The 19,845-nt window shown below is 38.4% G+C and overlaps 1 protein-coding gene across 12 annotated transcripts in view; it reads right to left on the bottom strand.

The window, feature by feature from the left end:
* Window positions 1–14,224: 14,224 nt before the first annotated feature.
* LOC122870064 (adhesion G protein-coupled receptor L3-like) overlaps window positions 14,225–19,845 on the bottom strand; it is a 214,476-nt gene continuing 208,855 nt past the window's right edge. For 6 of the 12 annotated variants that reach the window (XM_044183768.1, XM_044183767.1, XM_044183774.1 and 3 more), the window contains 3 exons: window positions 19,648–19,773; window positions 18,191–18,208; window positions 14,225–16,921 (listed from right to left, as the gene is read on the bottom strand). In XM_044183768.1, coding sequence (XP_044039703.1) covers window positions 15,972–16,921; window positions 18,191–18,208; window positions 19,648–19,773 — 1,094 coding nt within the window. In that variant the 3' untranslated portion in view covers window positions 14,225–15,971. Of the gene's footprint in view, window positions 16,922–18,156; window positions 18,209–19,647; window positions 19,774–19,845 lie in introns of all 12 variants that reach the window. The other 6 variants (XM_044183776.1, XM_044183777.1, XM_044183778.1 and 3 more) reach the window with 5 other exon arrangements.

The raw sequence follows: 19,845 nt of genomic DNA, 5'->3' as shown, positions 1-19,845 counted from the left end.
AATGTATAGGTCATTTATGAAGGTTCTGAGTTTTATATTCAATTTGTTCCCAAGAGGATGGAGGACATGACCTGCCTGACAGGAAGATAAAGAATTTTATTTAGTTATTCTATATATAAACTTGCCTTTCCTATATCCATTTTTGACTTAAAAAGGTTCATGAACTCTGTCAGTAAAGAAGAATTTGCACACCCTCAGTTTAACATGCAATTAGTATATAGTTTAATCCCTCAGTATATTACAAAAAAGTCTAAAAATCAGCCAATAGCAATTAGAATTGTATATCAGAATCAGAAACTCTTTCGTTACAGCTGCTCACTATCACGTCAGTGCACATAGGACAAATCAAAATATAATACACTATAATACAGGTAAGATAATAAATAAGTGTAAAGTACAAAAGGGGATTTACAGGTTGATAAGCATGGTACGGTATAATACAATGTAATAATATAAGTACTAAGTAATAGTGCAACAATGAGTACTGTCAAGTTAAGTGTAGCAGATTAGTGAACCAGATTATTAGACGGTGGATATTGCACAGCAGTAATAGAAGTATGAATAAATGTCAATAAATAGGGAATTGTAAACTGAAACAGAGTATAGTATTAAACAGAGAATATTGCACAATTATTTCAAGTATTGCAGTGATGTTAATGATCTAATGTCCAGTTTAGTGACTTACGGTCATATAGACTAACATTTAGAGGGAGGAGTTAAAGAGTTTGATGGCCACATGCAGGAATGACTTCCTGTGGCGCTCTGTGGTGCATTTTGGGGGGATGAGTCTTTCGCTGAAGGACAATAAGGTATCTACCTAAAACTATGGATATTTTATTTTGGAGCAAACCTACTGTATGTATGACATCCAGCTGTATTTTCCTCTAAGATATGATAATGCCTGGAAAGGCTGAAGCAGACTTTCCATCCAGTAGGTCATTTGTTGCCTTAAATTGCTCCCAAGACAAGGCCATTTGGTTCACTCATGTATGATCTACAAGATATGGTGTACCGTCAAAGGCTTGAGAGACTTATCTTGGTTAGCCTCGCTGGAGGAAGAGAATACCACAACTGTCCATGATATCAGATATAAATGAATAGCTGCAGTTCTGAATTGAAATAGGTCTTGCTAAGCTTTGGGGTCATTACTTTAAGTTAGATGGAAGAAAGGGGATTTTGACTGAAACTCATATCTCAAGAGGTCATGGCAGTTGCACGGATGTCGCAGTAACATGGGAAGGGCAATAGGATCATGGATCATGTGTTGAAGGAGCACTATCTGTCCTGGAGACACCTACTGTAGCGAGAACTACCACAGAAGCGGTTTTAAGCACTTTGCTGTGTTTATATGTCTGTCTGTGGACTGATTTTGTCAACGCGAAAGCGCCACAATCGTGCAAGATGCAGTCATGAAACTTTACAGGTGTGTAGTTGAGATCAAAATGAAGGCCGAGATCGAAGACACCCCTGGCCCACATTCATTTTAAGTCACGGAATTAGCTTTGCCAAGATGGCAAGATCCAGGCAAAACTATTGTTGTTGGACATTCAATATTCATGTTTTTGCCAAACAACTGATCATTTATCAAAATTCAAATCAGTGTACTGTTGACTTATCTATGTTTATGACTTATCTTTGTTTCTGTAGGCCTATATCTTATATATAAAGAGTATACAACTGCAATTACCAATAATGAATCACCTTGATAACAGCTCGCTAGGTACAAAAATGGATCGCCTCCCTTTCGAATACAGTATTTCATACAAAATAACTGCCATTAAGTCTGACATTTGCACAAGCAGACCCTCAGCATAAAAATCAACTATATTACAAAGTGCCTTTTTCGTCCTCTCCATCTGTCTGACAGTTCAATTTCCTGTGCAAAGCTTTAATTTGGAGCATCCTCTCCATACTGTATCTGGAATTTAGATCTTACAAGGTCATCCAGGCACACAAAAGAAAGAGCCATTGTGCAGATATTCATCTGCAATGTGATTTCTTATTTTACCCTTGAGCCACTGCAGAACAAAGCGTATTTGCAGGGGGTCACTTTTATCTGTATTGTCTTACAGGCAGTAGGCATTTAGTTATGACAGCTGCTGCTCAGAGCTGACAGAGTGGTTACACAGAACACTTACACAAAACATATTAAATAACTAAAGGCTAGGAACCTCATCCTAAAAGTCAGTCCCACTGCACCACTTCTTATCCACTAAGGTGATGGCAGAGGTATGCATGCGCTGACAACTAAAGAGCAACCATATCAAATGAAATACTGTACTTCAACAGTATTGTAGAGATGCAAAAACATGGAGGTCAAATACAGCACAAAAGCAACACATCTAACAAAGTATCTGTAGTAATTAATCTGTTGAGTTATATCAACCAAAGGAGCTGGAAAACACATAGCTGTGCATCACATGCACGCACACACACACAAAAACAGAACTAGTGTTTTATTGATTGAGGAATGCGCTTAAAGTAATTGCCTAAGGTCAATCTAGCCAGATAAACTGTTTTCTTGCTTCATTAACGAAAACCACAACTTCTCCCTCAGTCATTAATTGTGAGTTATTGACTCCCAGTCCCATGACATTTTGATACAAAAGCAAAGTCCCACAGATTTTAGATAAACTGATTGTGTTTGCTGCCCTTTGTCTTGTAAAAAATGTCTTTATCGGACTTACTCCCATTTGGTTTTGCCACTGAGCATCTATAAATGCATTTATTTTAAGAGGATGGATGGATATGACTCACGGCTTGATATATATGCTTAAGACCTGTGATGAGTAGCATCTGCACAGGTATTTGTTTGTATTGTATGAGTCACATTGTTGGGAAATCTTTTCTTTGATTATTCCAAACTAAAATGCCATTTAATCCAGATTTACACATCCTAAACAATTTAAATTCATTCTTACCTATAATACGGTATCAGCTGTATTACGAGCAACAATTGATTTCCATTCATTTAATGAAAATCAATTTGCAGACCTGACACTTGCTTGGGTTCGATCGATCGCACTGAACATCATGCCCGCTCTTGTTTTAGTTAAAGTTACATTGCTGTTACAGAGTATTGCAGTTCAGTGCAGATTAATTTGAAGGAAAAAAGCAGCACTGCATTACTGCTAAACAATAACACAATTTAAAGAACAATAAAAACAGGCATGATGTTCACAACTGTGATGGATTGCTAAACTCAAGCAAATTTTAAGTCTCAAGTTGATTTTAATGGGTTACAGAAATGAGTGGAAATCAATGGCAGCCCTGAAGGTAAGAAACAGACATTTAATCATTTATGCCACTATGATATGCCATGGAGAATGGTCAGCAATAACATAAGGGATATGTGATTTGTAGTTAAACTGTTTAATACATACCATTACATGGCAATCATGGGGAATGATTACATTCACACAGGCAGGCCTGCCAAAAACATGAGGCAAGGGTAAGAATAAATTAATTAATTAGCACATTGCTTACATAAATAAAACATTAAGCATCAAATAGGCCATATTACAGTATATGCATGACAACTTTATCTCAATCAAAGTTTTGTTCCTAAATTGTCGAAGTACTGAATCAGTTATTCAGTGGATGCCACAATCGATGCACCACTAAACTCATGGTTCTATCTAAACACCAATCCCTCATCGCATAGCCACTGAAAGACCCTTTACTGTGCATTAAATGACAATACAGCAGTGTAAAAATGAATAGCACCGCAAGCATCATCATCTCATCTGTGTGCTCTCTTGATTTGGATTCACTGCATTATAAATGTGTTTGCTTCACATGTGCACCGACTAGTTTTGTCACTAAACAGATACCAGTTGTACGGAATGGTCAAAGCCTCTCCTCTTCGTATCAGCTCCAGACACTGTGATGTGATTACAAATAAGGCTGAAGAAGTGTGTCCCTTTGTAGCAGAATATTTTGTTGACTGACTACTACAGTATACTGTAATCTTGCCTTGCAAAAGTTTCACCAAAGGCTTTGGAATAAAACTTAACTATGATTTTATTACATCCTTCTGATTTTTCTCAAATATGGAAAGACAAAGGCCAAGGACGTAATTATGTACTGTTGCATTGTTTAAACTTCTATTTCCTGTAGAGATGTGTAGGGAGGTAATGTGTTACTGTAACATTCAAGCTTAATAGGACAATAGGAGAATAATGTACATTAATGCTAATTCAGTTAAGTTGCTTTGTCAGTGTAACCAAAAAAACCAAAGCCACTCAAATCGTATAACTTATAATGAATAAAAACAAGTACATCTACATGTAATTATATTCAACTTTAAGAAGAGTCTATTACTAGGCTCACTGTGCACAGTATAATTCATTCTCATGAGATTCCCCTTTGCATCGCTATTGTGTCCATTTTTTTCTTAATCCTCTGTGCAACTTTAAATACGGTTTTTGATTTTGATTCAACATGCAAACCAATGTTAGTTAATCAACATACAGTATATTGGGCGCATTGCCAATGCTGAACACACCTAGAACCTAAAGTATGCACACAGATCTCTGTTATCTCTCTCAGAAAACTCACAACCCAGCTAATGCTAATTTCTCTGGAACTTAAACAGCTGCTACAGTGGCCAAGTAGGTCTGAATCTTTCAGGCTAAATCTATTGTGTCAGTGGCATGGCTAAAAACATATATCAGCAAGCAGGAAATAATGGTAAATGTGACACAAAGGGGGCTTAAGATTACAAAAAACCCTCTATCTGCACTGGAATATATATACCTGAATCTGCCAGGGATCAGCTCAGTTCTGTTGGCTGCATGGCCTGTCAGCATTTCAGTCAAATTCAGAGCTAAATATTCATTACTGACCCTGACATCATCACAGTGTTAGCTAGAAAATATAGAAAAAACTATATTATTTTTTTTATTTTAAAGTGGCTCTAGCACCTTCACAGCCTATTTCGGGAAGATAAACAAAATACTGTTAGGGGTGTAAATTTGAATTCTTTCTATGTGCACATGAGCCCTTCAAAAAAATAAGGAAAGTGAGAAGATGACAGGCTTGTGCTAATGTAACATTTGAATGTTAACTAATACCGACCATGAGTCCATTATGTACTTGCTGTCTCTTCCCACAGTAAAAATAGTATGAACCCCAGGTCTGAACTGTTTCTTTGTGGTCTGAAGGACATTTTGATAAGTAATGGACCTCAACTAATGTATTCATTAGATTTTAAAGAGAAAGAAAAGGAGAATACCAAATCTACATTTGATCACAAAATCTGCCATCATAATAACAGATCAGAACAATTGCAGATTTAGACTAAAAGCCCATATGGGACCACTATAAAGACTTGCAAACTTCAATGACAAAATGTACTTTTCTTGCTTGTATTTTCTCACTTTATATAATTAATCTTCATATTTGTACACTCAAATACATTCCCACTAAATACACCTGCCTAGAATTTGCAACCTTTGACTCACCATGTTGTTCAGAGAGCCATTGATTGAAATTAAGCCAATTAGGAATGTACAAGGAGAGCCAGGCAATTTGAATGCGGTGTTCAAAGCCTGAAATCAAACTATTTAATCATTGCACAAATCCTCAGCCTCTCAGAAGAAGTCTTCTAATGTGTAGCATGCAGTTGCAGATTTAGACTAAAATGCCTCTTCTTGTGGTAGCAGTGAAAACTTCATAAAATGCAATTTGAGTTCAATACAATTATGCCCTGAATATGAGAATGTGATACCATTCGTATAAAAAAAACTAATAATCCTACATAAATTCAAATGTCAACTGGTTTGACAGCTATAAAATCAAAGTTTCTGTTTCAGGAGATTTCTTGCAACTTGAGCCTCTAGTTTCCAAAGGGCATCTCTGCTTTGCCAAAAAATCCAGACTCAACCAGGCTGCTCAGCAACCCAATTAGAAAACATGGCACTTTACAACTTCATTTATATCTAACTGTGCCGCTACATGTCAGCATCCATGATATAACCCAGTGTTGGTATTAGCATCCAGCCATATAAAGCCCCTGTGATGAAAGCAGATGTGTACACATTAGTGAAAGCATCCCTTTAGGAGATCTCATTAAATTGCTGGATAACAGCAGTGTCCAATCAACAGTATCCACAGAGAATCCAGAGGAATATATTTTTATTATCTTAGCGGGGGCTGCATATACAGCTTATTTTTGGTTTTACACTCCATGCATTTCATGTTTCCATGTCTGTGATTAGCAGGTTGAAAGCCTTATCTTGGTTCTCAATTGCATATTTTGAAGGAACACTGATTATAATCAAGCAAGGTCAAGAGATTAATGGATCAGTGCGATCATTAGAACCACACACAGTGTACACTGTACACTTTCTTCTTTCAGCCCAAACAGAAATCAAACAGGAAAATATCTGCGGTTTGGACATGTGAAGAAGAAAGACATAGCCTGTATGTTTGAAGGTTTTAAGATGCTGGTGGTGCATCTGGAACCGGCGCACCTACCCTGCCGTGACACTATCGCCAGAGTCAATCTACAATATGCTGATTCTATCATAATAAAGAAAATTGGCTCAATCCCCGAGGAGAGGGGGCCCTAATAGAAAATAATTCTGCCCTTGAAACTCTCTGGGCCTGGCTTTGATTAGATGATGCTATCTTTGTTTAGACTTGAGCATCTGGGGCAGGACCATGTGTTCATATATTTAATTAAAATACCATTGCCTGCACTGACAAAGGGTACTTATCTCATCAAAGTGTTCACCCCGGATTTTTTCTCTTAATTCAAAAGATTATCTTTGATGATTGGCCATAGAGGTGGGATGGATGGGGGCAATGGCGAGTATGGAATCTATTGGCTTGTCAGAATACTGGCTCGTCTGCTGTCCACCTTGACTGCAAGCCAGACATCATCACCGCATGCCATCTGGCTCGGAGACAGAACTATTTTACCTTTATCGCCGCATTTTTATCATTCATCGAGAGGTGTGTGAGAGCATAATTACAGTGTCATTATGGTTGTCACAACCTTGCAGCAACAAAATTTGTATCGCTGACCCACCAAAAATGACCTTTGTATGCCACTACAACAAGTCTCATCTACTACTACAGATACACTTTTAGAATACAATGCAAACAGTGGGACACATGGGCCAAAAATATAGTCATATTCATCAAATAGGGCAGCAACTATCGATTATTTTGTTTTCCAATTAATCTATTATTTTCTCAGTTTATTGAATAATCATTTGATCAATATAATGTCAGAAAATAGTAAAAAATGCCTGTTGTGTTTCCTTCCCAAAGCCCAAGGAGATGCATTCAAATGTCTTGCTTTATTCGACCAAAGAAAAGCATCAATTCCTCACATTTGAGATGCTGGATCCAGAAAATGTTTGACGTTTTTTTTTTTTGTTGAAAAATGACTAAAACAAATAATCAATTATTAAAATAGATACCGCTTCATTTTCTATCTAATCGATTAATCAACTTACACTGCAGCTCTATTTGTAAGCATGATGTAAAGTGATATACTGTATCGTCAAATATATGTTCTGCCTGTTTACACCAACCAGCAATGATTGGTTTGAGAGTTGAAAGGGGGAGCAACAGCAGCAACAGAATAGGCTACCAGCAACTAGTTTCTGATGCGCCAGATAAAAAAGAAACTCGGCGTTCAGAGGAAGGATTACTGTCAAAACAAGAAAGCGATCGATGGCGAGGACAAACATGGGTAACCATTAGCACAATACATTATGGAAAATCACCACCATCTAATACAGTTTTTCAAGGTTAACATGCTGCAACATCTCAGCTCATTTTCAGACTGACTGTAAACAAAACTACAGCTGAACTGACTTAAGAGGTTTCAGACTGCTGAGGCTACACTAATAATTAAGTAACAGGTGAACTAAATCATGCTGCAGTAGTCTTTCTGGTTATGTACTATATAGCACTCCCCATCCTGTGACCTGCAGGAACACACAAAAATTCCCTAGACAGCCATTACCTCTTTCCCGGCTAGCATGCTCCTTCTCTTGTGGCCTGTGCACTGAAAATTATCCTCCAAATGAACTCACAAAGGATTTTTGTGAATGTCACGTAACCTGTTTGCTCGTGGCATGAGGGGCCTGTTTGCTTCTCCCGGGTGAGTAAGTGTTGTGATACTGTCAGGCATTAAAGGGGTACGAGGGGTTTTACTGCTTGTCCCTTCTGTCATAAAACAAGGCCATGATGGGACATGATGAAGTGTATTTATGAGTGTACAGAAGTGACAAGGGCAACTGGGAGCAAGTTTAAGATACAGAGCAATGCATGAGGGGCACGTACTAGGATTTGTAAGGATAACATTCATGTAATTTATGTAAATTGAACAGAACTACCCGGGATAGACAAAATAACAAACACATTTTTTTTTACTTATTTCAATTACAATTAGTTGATTCCCAGAAAACTAAGCAGCAACATTTTTATTGATCGATTAATCATTTAAGTCCTCGTTTAAAGCAAAAACGTAAAAAAATGTTCATAGTCTTCTATGACAGTGAACTAACTATCTTTTGGTTTTGGCCTGTTCTAGTCAGACAAAACAAGCTGTCAACTTGGTTTCTGGGAAATTGTGATGGGCAATTTTCCCTATTTTCTGACATATTACAGACCAAACTTATAAATGAAAAAAAGATTTTTGAAAAGAATCAGTTGCAGCCCTAACAATTTAAAAAGAGTGTCTTATTGCTGCTAGTTAGATTCAACTGGTAACCACCGTGGCTCCTTTTCACAGCAGTTGTCAGTTTTAGTTTCTTTTTCCCCTTCATTTTTGGAGTGTGTCCTGTGGTGGCAAAAAAACCCCTCATTTTACAGTTGTTTTGACAGATGCACCTGCAATTTGGCCACAGATGATTTGGCCCCCTTTTTTAGATCTCTGTTAGCTCATGTTGTTTTTAAAACTCACATGTCAAAGTGCTGAGAAACATCTGCCAATGCTTAAATGTCATTCAACCTAACCCAGCAGCAGGATTCATACAGTAATTGTCATGAGGTTACTTCAAAATTAAATTCCTTCTTCAGCTGTTTACATTACTGTATTGACCCTATTGTAAATCGACCTTAAGACAGCCTTTGCACCACCCATTTTGAATTTAAATTCTAAATTATAATGAGTAATATTGGGAATAAGGAAGGTAAATATACTACAACACATATTTAACATTTTTTGAATCTCTTCACATTAATTCAATAAAACTAAATAACCAAAAAAAAAAAAAAAAACCTCATTCATAAATGTAGTCAATTACATGCAAATAAAAACACTGTAAACCTGAGTGATGACAAACTATAGCCTTATTACTGCTCCAAAGACATCAGCTGATTAACTAGCCTGGTTATTAAATTGGCTCGCCCCTTTGTGGTACTAGCTAATGCTTAACGTACTGATTTGGGTTATGGCATTGGTTCCCAGTATTATCGTGCTCTTCATTGCAGTTGAGGATGTTTACTCAAGATACGTTTTACCAAAGTCTGCCTTCAGACTTTTCTCTAATAAAAGTCAAAAATGGCTGACTTTACTGTTTAATTTAGCTACTTCCAGTATAAGCATTAATTTCACCTTTTTGTGTCTTGTCTGGGTATTTTTTCGAGTGCGGCTTGTAACCCTTCATTGAGTTGTTCAGTCACAGTCATGTACACAACTACTCTAACGTTACTTTCCCACTTTTGGGACAGAAGAAACATTTTTCTCTGAATGATAGCTAGCTACCTTTTTCAACGTGACGTATTTCCATCATTTGTGGCCGCTGGACAGAAGATGCTGTTTCATCCTTCCCTCCCGTTTAAGAAGTGGTGAGATGCTTCTTCCACTTCAGTTATTTCCTACGCAAGCACAACAGCTTAACTAACATAACCCAGCCGGACACTTCTGTTTGTTAAACTTAGTCTACTTGCCACTTTTGGAGTTAACTCAGGCAGAAGAGTCTGACAGGTCGAAATTTAAAAAAAAAAAACTCCGTAGCAGCAACATTTAGGCTACAAACAAGCCATAATGCAACACTTTCTTTCTAACAGTCTCACGAGGTCCCAGTGCATTTCGTATTTATAAAATGTAACGAGCGGGAAAAAAAATCGATCTTACTTACTATCTTAATGATATTCACCAACGTGTTAGGCTAATTTAATTTCCTGTCACTGTGTCATGTAGCCTACTCTTTTTTGTTCTTATAGTCTACATGTATATATTTTAATGTATTTTGTGAGTCTTAAAGTAGGCCTAATGCATGTGTAATTTGTCCCACACTAACAGGTTCAGCGAACATGAAAGCGTGGAAAATATCAACCGAGTCTGCACATGCCAATACAGTCCAGCCAAAAATAATTAAAGCCCCTGAAAATGTGGTTTCTAATCTTAGGTGTTTCTCTATATTGTAACATTAAATATTAATTTTTAAAAGCACAACAATTAAAGTTTGGTGGGGGGGCAGTTGAGAGGTAATTTATCAAAGGTTTAACACTCAAAACTACTTACTGTAGCTGCTTCATCAGGATTGTGGGTGTGGTTTGATCAGATTTGCTTGACAGTGGCCGAGCAATTAAAAACAACAACCCCATGATGACTGTCATCACGTTTTGAATATTGTCAAATCCTGATTGGTGCACAGACATAGGCTAAGACTGAAGAGAAAAAAAAACAGAACTCTCTCATGTGACATAACAAAAACTGTTCAAATTCCCTTTAAACTCACCTGTGTGGGTTTACCATAGGTGTGCAGGGCCTTTAAGATGATGACTCTGTCATTTACTGATATGCTCGATAATAACTTAAGTTTCACCAAGTTCTTTGACCCTTTTTTTTTTTAAATCAGGAAGATTAAGTTGCAGTACTGACCAAGCTAATATCTCAAGTACAACCACAGCCCAAAGTCTTGAACACTTTGGGGCCCAAAGTGGCAAACATTGACACCCCCCCCCCCTTAAATCAATGTTATCTTGACTAAAAAAGCCAGAGAGGTATTTTCTTTTATGTGCTAAGGCTGTCAAGTTGTCCCAATACACAAAGCTGGAGATGACATTGATTCACCTTTCATTTGGAATTCTGCCAGGCATTCGGCCATTGATTTTTCACTAGGGGGCAAGATATGAAATGTGCCATTTTATGTATCACATCTGAGCTACTCACATCCACATGTTCATATGGTCTGCAAGTGTTTCTTTCTCCGGCCACTTGTTCCCATTCACTCACATATAGAAACATGCAGACTCACGTCCTCACATACAACATACGTATACACACATATTCACAGCTGCTCACAACCACATGTGTAGACACAGAATGGCAGACAACAGTTTTCCAATACCAGCTCACAAATGGACACTCTTCCTTATCAGCACATCCAGTGTCCCTACTCCATTTTCCTTCCTGCGCTAAACTGTTCAAAGGATCTTTCCTGTGTAATTGTATGCCCAATCATCACACAAGGCAGGGAAATAGTGTTAACAAGTGTTAAACTTACAAAAGATCACATGTTCTTGGTTAAGGCAGTCCACTGTGCAGAAACATCAATGCAGCCAAATGCAGGTCCCAAAAATGTTTATCAAAAACTGAAAAACGGACATAAAATTGTGGGATTTTGAATGCTATGTGCCATTATACACATTTCAGATTACATTGATTTTACAAAGAAAACTACATCAAAGAAAAAAATCTAATAAATCAGTCATGGCTTAGGAGATGGTAGAGTTGGAGACTGGTTAAGTGCTGGAGGAGGGATGCGTGGAAATCACGACATCGCCCTTAACTGTCAGCAACAAGGATATCTGCAGTCACATGGATAGTCGAATGAAACAGCTTGCCAGAGAGAGCTTCCTCTGGGGCTTGAATTGTGTTCTTTTTATCATAAGCATCTGCTCTGTTGTCTGTTAAAGGTTTTAAAAGTGTAAATAAAGGTATGTTTGAAAAATGTTTTAAAATTTTCGATGATAACCAGTGTATTTAATACGGTCGTGTGTTCCTATAATATCATTGACTCTCTACCAGAAAAGGTTCCAAAAAATAAAGTCCTAGAGCACAAATACTGTATTGATTGTTTCTTTGGGATCCCCAAAGTACTCTAATTTAAGAGCATTGAGCACATGCAAACACTTAGTTTGTGGTTAGGGAGGTAAGCAGAAAACATTTAGTAATCAAGGATTTCAGTCTAAAGTCTGATGGCCTAACCAGTGAAGTCAATACACACTTGCTCTAGTCAGAAAATATTCTCCCTTGGGTAAACAGCGTGAATAACGGATACCGTTTAACTTCAAAACATCATGCACTGACTGCAATCTGTATCTTTTTATGTGCCAGTAAACATCTGTGTGGCATTACAACTATCCCAAGCCAATGGGAAGTGAGCTGCAGTACTGCTCATTCACCATGGTATTTTGTGCCACGCAAGCAAGTTCCTGGGCAGCGTCAGGGACCGGGGTGGGCTTATGAGCTTGTGTAACAACTCATTAATAAAGTGGCTAGGGGCCAGAGTCACTTCTTCAGAACATTTCATGGACTCGCCTCGGGTTTGCAAATGCCAAAGTGATGCAGCGGTGACGGCCAGAGCGCTTTCTGTCCACCCAAGTCATATCTCCAAGTGAAGATCCATGCTTAAGCATACGGGCCAGAGAAAGCGCCGGAGCTGACCCCCCCTACCCTTTCATCTTTTGACGCAAGATCCAGGCTGTAATAAGAGGAGGCAAAAATCTCTGTCAATTTCTCACAATGACTCAGCCATCAATCACAGTGCCAGCTCTGTGAAAATGGGCTGAATTCTCCTTTTCTTCCTGCAATACTTTACATGCAGGATATAGTAAAATACAAGAGGTGGACATGTGAGAAAGAAGTACAAAAAGCCTGTGACTCACCACACAGTATTACAATGAATTTATCAGTCTACAGGGAAAGTCTACTACATAGAATACTAGTATATGAAGAATCTAGTAGGTTTATAGCTGTAGTAATACAATATTTAAGTGCAATATCGTTCACTTATTTATACAGTATATTGTGCAAATCATCTGGGCCTTTATTTAGGCATTTAATTTTCACAAAGTAATGTCAAAGGCCAGACCGTATTTGTAAATAGTTCCCTCCAATAAAACAGAATAGATTTAGACCTGCATTAACCTGCCCACAAAGGAGCTCACACAAGCAGAGTGTACACTACCTGACCAGCACAAAACAGCAGGGCCGAAGTAAACAACTGACTGATGAAGAAAGTTGAACAATATCAGACAGTGATATTTTTCTCAGGAGTTGGTTGACTGGGCAAGTAAACATTGAATGTACATTCATCAGGTGGGTAGGAACAACCCCAATGGGAGGCTTATGTTGCTCTGTGTCTGCTCAGCAGGTTTGCTAACACGCTAGCTATAAAAAATTGATAAGCCAATAGTTTCTGTGGGGTTGTTTTGGAGTTTGTTTCTGTCCCTTGTTGTCAATAATTGCTGAACGAAGCATTTAAAATACTTTGATTCACTACTTCAGTTTTTCAAGTTCTAAAACAAACTCTCAAACCAAAATCATTTGGGCAATGCTATACTATGCTAGAAGAACTTTGCTAAATAATTGTGAATGTTGCTAAGATAACTGAAAAGGAGAATTAAATTACTATATACAAATATCATTCAGTTTCACTTTTATTTTCTCATACAATTTGTTTTTAATATTTAAAACTGTATTCATTGATTTCTTTTGCCACTTGAGGGCAGCAGAGCAAGCTGTAAACACAATATTGACAGATAAAAAGTTGTGGTTCACGCGTTAGCAAATGGTTGCCTATTTACACATCCAGAAGACACGGAGCAACATTGGCATTCATTTGGAGTCCTGTGTCTGGTCCAATATTCACTTTCCTTTTAGCATTGTTTACCAACTCCTGAGGGAAATATCTGGCTGTTTAGCTGCTAAATGCTCCATTATGTTCACTAGCTAGTCGCTAACTTTGCCTGTGTGTCATTTGGTGCTGGGCAGCTTGCAAACAGTTCCTAAGAACAAATGCTTGCTGCAGCCGGAAACGACGCCGATGAGAGCAGTTAGAGTTGCTACAGCATGAAACAATAAAACACTGTGATTGAAAAGTTACTTTGTAGGACAGGGTATACGTACCTCTCTTAATGTCTTCTGCCAGGATGAATGGTCCTGGTGACTTTCATTTGTCCTGCTTAGGTTATGAAACTCATGTAAAACATACAGTATTTGTAAAGAATCCAGTGGTTACACCAGCAATGATATTGAAATATTTATTACAGCTTATGAAATCACTGCTTCTATTGTAAAGCAGACCAGAGCATACAGAGCACATCCACTGTTGCTGGGCCAAAAATGTATTTGGCACTAAAATGGACAGAGGGCTAATGAGGGATATTAACTGATAATTAAAAAAAAGAATTGATCGTTCCATCATTGGGAGGTCCTTCGCTGTTATCCATATAAAAGTGTTCCAAGACCCAGACAAAACACCAGAACTTTTGCCATAGCTAAGTGATAAATCTTAATCAGGAATTTATTTGTTGGCAAACAAGTTTCACTGTTACAACAAATATTAGTTATGAGGTCATTCAACTTGGAAACCAATACAAAAAGGAATAAATAAGAAGCCAATAATACTTATCTGTGCCACTAAACTTACTTCCATCCTCCATTTTATTACTGTTTATTTAAACAAATAAATAAATATATATTTCTCCTCGAGGAAGAAAAAGAAATACACTTCCAGTTTTTCTCACTCCAAAAGCTCTTTCTTTAATAAGTCAAACAACCATCTTTCTTTTTTGTACAAGCGCCTAGTGCTCATCAATGTTCAATTTGTTCTCTTTCTGAGAAGCACAAGCGTTTTCTGAATGCCAATAGAGATGCAGAATGCACTATGAACCTTTCTGAGGGACACCTCCTGATTAACTTGGACTGTATTCTGTCTCCTCGACGATCGGTGAATCAGAGCCCTGCTATCTACATAGTAAAAAAAAAAGGAAAAGAAATCAAATGGAAACAGAAAATAGACCTGAAAACAAAAGTGAATATGTTGCACAAAAATGCCTGCATGATGTTTTGTTGTGATATTTTTTGTGTTATTTTGTTTCTATTTAAATGGTCATTTCTTGGAAAGTGATAAAAGAGGAAAACAAAAAAACAGACTGGTACCAGAAATCCAGAAAGGCCAGCACAACAGAACAAAATTGCTCCTAACCACTACATTTACAGAGACAAAGGGTTTGCTCGGAACAAAAAAAGCATACTAGTATGTGCAATGCTAGTTATCTGTACAATTACATAGAAATAGCTCATAATTCTCTTATTAGTTTTTTTCTCCCTCTTTTAACAACTGTTATTACAGTAAAATGAAAGAAAAAAGAACAGCTATGCTTGAAAGCATACGATCAATAATTCCTTCATGGTAATTGTTCAAAATGTGTTTGTTTTTTTTTTGTCTTTTTTTTCATTGAAGGGACACTTCAGCAAACAAAATGTGCTGCAACTCACCAAAGAGGAAGAAAATCTTTCAAAAAGTCAATATAGATACAGAAGTATAATAAAATAGTCCTTTTTTTAAATTTCCCATTTATTCTGGTGAAGTCTATAGTTTAGACTTGTATAGTTTGGGGCTATGCAGTTCCTTTTGACTGTCAGACTATATATCTGAGACCTAAAAATCCTGTGTGAGTAATTGTCTCTTTTCACACTGAGACAAAACACACCAAACCACACAGGGTTTGAGGGGGGAAACACAACATCAACATATTCCCGCAATGTCTAACCAAATATAGTCACATATTAGCCTCCATACGTAGCAATTATTATCCTGTTTGTGGTCAGTAACAGCGAGAGTACAGTTATTTGCTCCGCCTCAGTCTTCGGGACACAGAATAAAAAGAAACGCTACCACTGCCAACGACTGATGGAACAAGGGGACTTGGGGAATAGAAGAGGACTACGGTAATAGGAGGGACACTGGAGGTGTGGGGGGGTGTTGGGCCTATAGGCTGGTGACCAGGTGCAAGGGCTCCTGGTGGGCCTCTTCTAGAGATAGATCCTCTTTGTTTGGGGGCACGATGAAGCCATCGCTGCTGCCCCGCCCTAGCTGGTAGTAGGAGTGCAGCTGATGGAGGTGGTTACGTGAGCCCAAGTTGGGCATGCTCTTGTAGTAAACGTCATCCGAGCTGGCCTCAGGGCTCTTGGCGTCCCCGCCGTCCTTGGAGCCGTCAGCAGATTCTGAAGACACGTCGGGCAGGCCAGACAGCATGGGCATGCTGGTATAGAGGGAGTCTCTCTGGTGGTTGTGGCTGGGTGACGAGCCCTCATCCTCGGTGTGCTCGTTAGTAAGTAAGGGAAAGAAACTTTCGCTGTTCTCCTGGGGGATCCTCCTTCGAGACGAGGAGGAAGTGGTGGCGGACGAGAAGGGATGGTGGGGCAGTGGGAGGGGTGGTGGCACTGACTGGTGGAGGTGATTGTGCATGTTGTCCACCGCCTGCAGTGACGGGGGCGGTCTTTGAGGCAACAGCGGGGCGTTAGACTCCTCGCGGATTAACTCCAGGCCCAGGCCTTCATCGTGGTGCGGACCAAAGGTGGAGTGGTCATCCAGGCTCAGCGCGACATTCATACCCATCCCCACTCCCAAGCCCATCCCGTAGCCGCTGTCCTTGCCACCGTTGCTAACATTATTGACCAGCTTATTCATTAGGTTCCGGTTCTGCTCGGTTGAGCGCTCGTGGGAATTGTTGAGGTAGGAGGGGATATAATTGGAGGTGAGCTCTTTCAGGATCTTCTTTTCCAGGGTGGTCTCCTTGTGGTTATAGCCCCGGTCAATGATCTGGACGCAGTCACTCATGTACTCAGCGCTGGCAATACTGTAGCTGTTGCCATGGTTACCATTCAGTGGTAGAGTATCCATGACACTTGTATCCCGGGCATTGTTCAGGATTCCCTCTGGAATGACAAACATGGGTTGGGTTTGGGGGTAGAGTGGGCGAATGAGAAGGGTGAAATCTGATGGGATGTAATTGCGACAGCTAAATGTCAGCCATTTTTATAAACACAAATTATATCCATCAAGTACTGTAACTCTTTCATTCTGAAATATGTCCTGACCCTCAGGCACTCCCTACAGTATTTGGATTGGGTAAGACATAAAGCACAATGTAAAATATAAAACCCTACACCTGTTTACTGCAAACATGAACATCATACACACTTACCTTGTTACAAAAGAACATTTTCTAAGACCCAATTTCACTTTTCATTCAATTTGACTGATTATTCTATGGCAGGGATGAAAACACTGATATATGTGCGACCCTCAACAACACAAAGCTCAAGCACAGCACAAAAACACAAAGCTCATGCACTAAATTCAGGCAAACAAAGACCAAAATCATAGCCATTCATTTAACATTTAAAGTGAACACAAACCAGAGCAGCAGCAGCTGTAAATTTGGACCCCAGCCATATTGTCCCATATGAGCATTGCAATGTAACATTGTAAAACTGGAAACAATAATTTAGTGATGTCCGTGTGAACACAACTAGCCATCTCTCTAAACATGAATTAGTTCAAATATTTCAGAGTCAGCCAAAACAGGAAGGAAGAAGACTTTCTGTTCTCTCTGTTGCATGAACATGTAGATTTCATATTTTATCGGTATGTACATGCTATCAACATCAAAGCAAATGTTTGACGATAATACAATTGTGGATGGCCTCCAACAAGGCCATCCACAAAGTCTGACCTCTGGAAAATTTGACAAGGCACATTTTTGAGACCTTCAAGAAGTGTATTGGCTTGATCAAAGTGAATGGTTTTTTAAAAAAGTGCATGAACAAAGGCACGAATGTTCAATATTCACAGAAGAACACAGATCAATTTATATCGACGTGCCTTATGAAATGTTAAGGTGAGTCTGAATGCTGACTGTAATTGTATTAGCATATTTAGAGTGTGATAACAAATGCCTGTAAGAAGCAGTCTTTTACCTCAAGTAGTGCTAGCAACAGTAAGCAGTAGAATTCAGGATGTGATTTAAATGGATTTTTACACGTCTATTTGAAATGTTGAGGGCCTTTGTCATAAAAGAATGCTATTACTTCCAAAGGGAATTTTTTTTTTTTTTCATTACCCCTTCGTCAGCATGGAGTAAAAAGAAAGTAAAGCCAAAGTCAATTACATTTGATAAGCAATGTTTAGTTTGACTCCCATACTTGTCTCTCTGTAGGGCTCTTTTAGGGACAGCATGAGGGAAAGGAAAGAAGAAAAGAAAACACAATAAGCATAACAGTGACAGGTAGAAGAGAAATGTGCACAAACAGTATGCTGATGACGCATCAAGGAAATGTTTCTAGAATGCAATTGTTTTATGTCACCATGCAAATTTTGCGCACCCACAGAAAGAACCACAACATATCAATTGACAATTATAGAAGAAAAGACGTTTTGCTATAACTTTTTGCAGGATCCTTGGGGTAAAACATGGCAATGGCACCCGTAAATCTTTTGATGCATTAGCGATTTTCATCCTTCCAGACATTTCTTTTACATCTATGGCAATGTTAGTGAAATATAGCCCTCTGTCATGACTCCAATGCAGTACTTGTATTGCGTACATAAAATATCCACTGATCAAAGCTCTGTGTGAGTTTTTATCTGAGTTTTACACAAGTTTCTCAGTTTTACAGACTCACAAGTTACAGCAATCTCATATTGACTGCTGAGAGTTGGAATAAAATAATAATAGCTCTGCCCAGAGAAAAATAGCTTTCCAATAGTCAGACTGATCTCAGAATAAAGTGGATTTCTTTTTGGGTGATCAGAGATGGTTTCTGAGTCAGATTTAAAATTTCTGTTGGTGTTATACTCAAAGACCAATATATTGAAAAACCCTCCCCCCCAAATATTCAATCAAATTTACATGACCCACTTAATGATCCACATTTTGAATATATGAATTAGAAATTACATTTCAAATAAAAGAGCAATTTAGTTCCATTGAAAGGGGCAGAAAACTTAACTATTTATCCCTTAACATGGGGAATAATGTACGTGAAAATATAAAAACACTAAGAGAATCAAATTAATGACAATTCTCACATTTGCTCTTCAGACTATTCTGTTCTATGTAATAGAAATGATTTGCCTTTTAAATGTTTAATATCAGATTCAATGATATTTATGGCAAATAACAATGTTTGACAATCCAACAGCAGCATAAAAAAGAAAGAAATGCTAAAACTAAAAACAGAGAGACAGAAGACATGGCACACACGCTTCACTGACAACATTAGAGCACATTTAAAATAAATGACTGGGGGTGTATCCGGCTCACTAAGGGCACCCATTCTTGAACATTTTTACAATATCGGCCAAACAGCCGTGTCTGCCCTGACCAGAAGCCAAGATACACCTCCAATGAAAAACCCCACAGCAAAACAAACCTGTGGGATTTTTTTGATAGTTTGTTCAATGCTAACACAACATCTAGAGCAGTGTTTTTTAATCAACGCCCTGTTAAAACCCTCAAGGATGAACACTGTCCATTACTTTTAACTATCCAATCATAAAGTTGCTTTCTAGATGTTCAACCTCACAGTTTCTCCAGGATCAGACATGAAAAAACACTGCCCTAGCCATAATGTTAAAGAATGAAAAGAAGCTAGCACACCTTGTGTGTTGTACATGCCCAGAGGGTTGTTATAGACTGCCGATTCCCCAAGCAATGTATTATAGGGATTGTTAGTGCCATGAGGACGTAGGAGTGCATTAGGTATAAGATGGTTAGCCATAGCCCCTGGAGCAGCCAGAAAGAGACAGAGTGAGACAGAAAAAAACAGAAAAGAACCAGAGCGTAGAGTCAGAAAAA

Source organism: Siniperca chuatsi, linkage group LG22, assembly GCF_020085105.1.
Source record: "Siniperca chuatsi isolate FFG_IHB_CAS linkage group LG22, ASM2008510v1, whole genome shotgun sequence".
NCBI classification, from domain to species: Eukaryota; Metazoa; Chordata; class Actinopteri; order Centrarchiformes; family Sinipercidae; genus Siniperca; species Siniperca chuatsi.
This window is presented reverse-complemented; position numbering and strand designations above follow the sequence as displayed.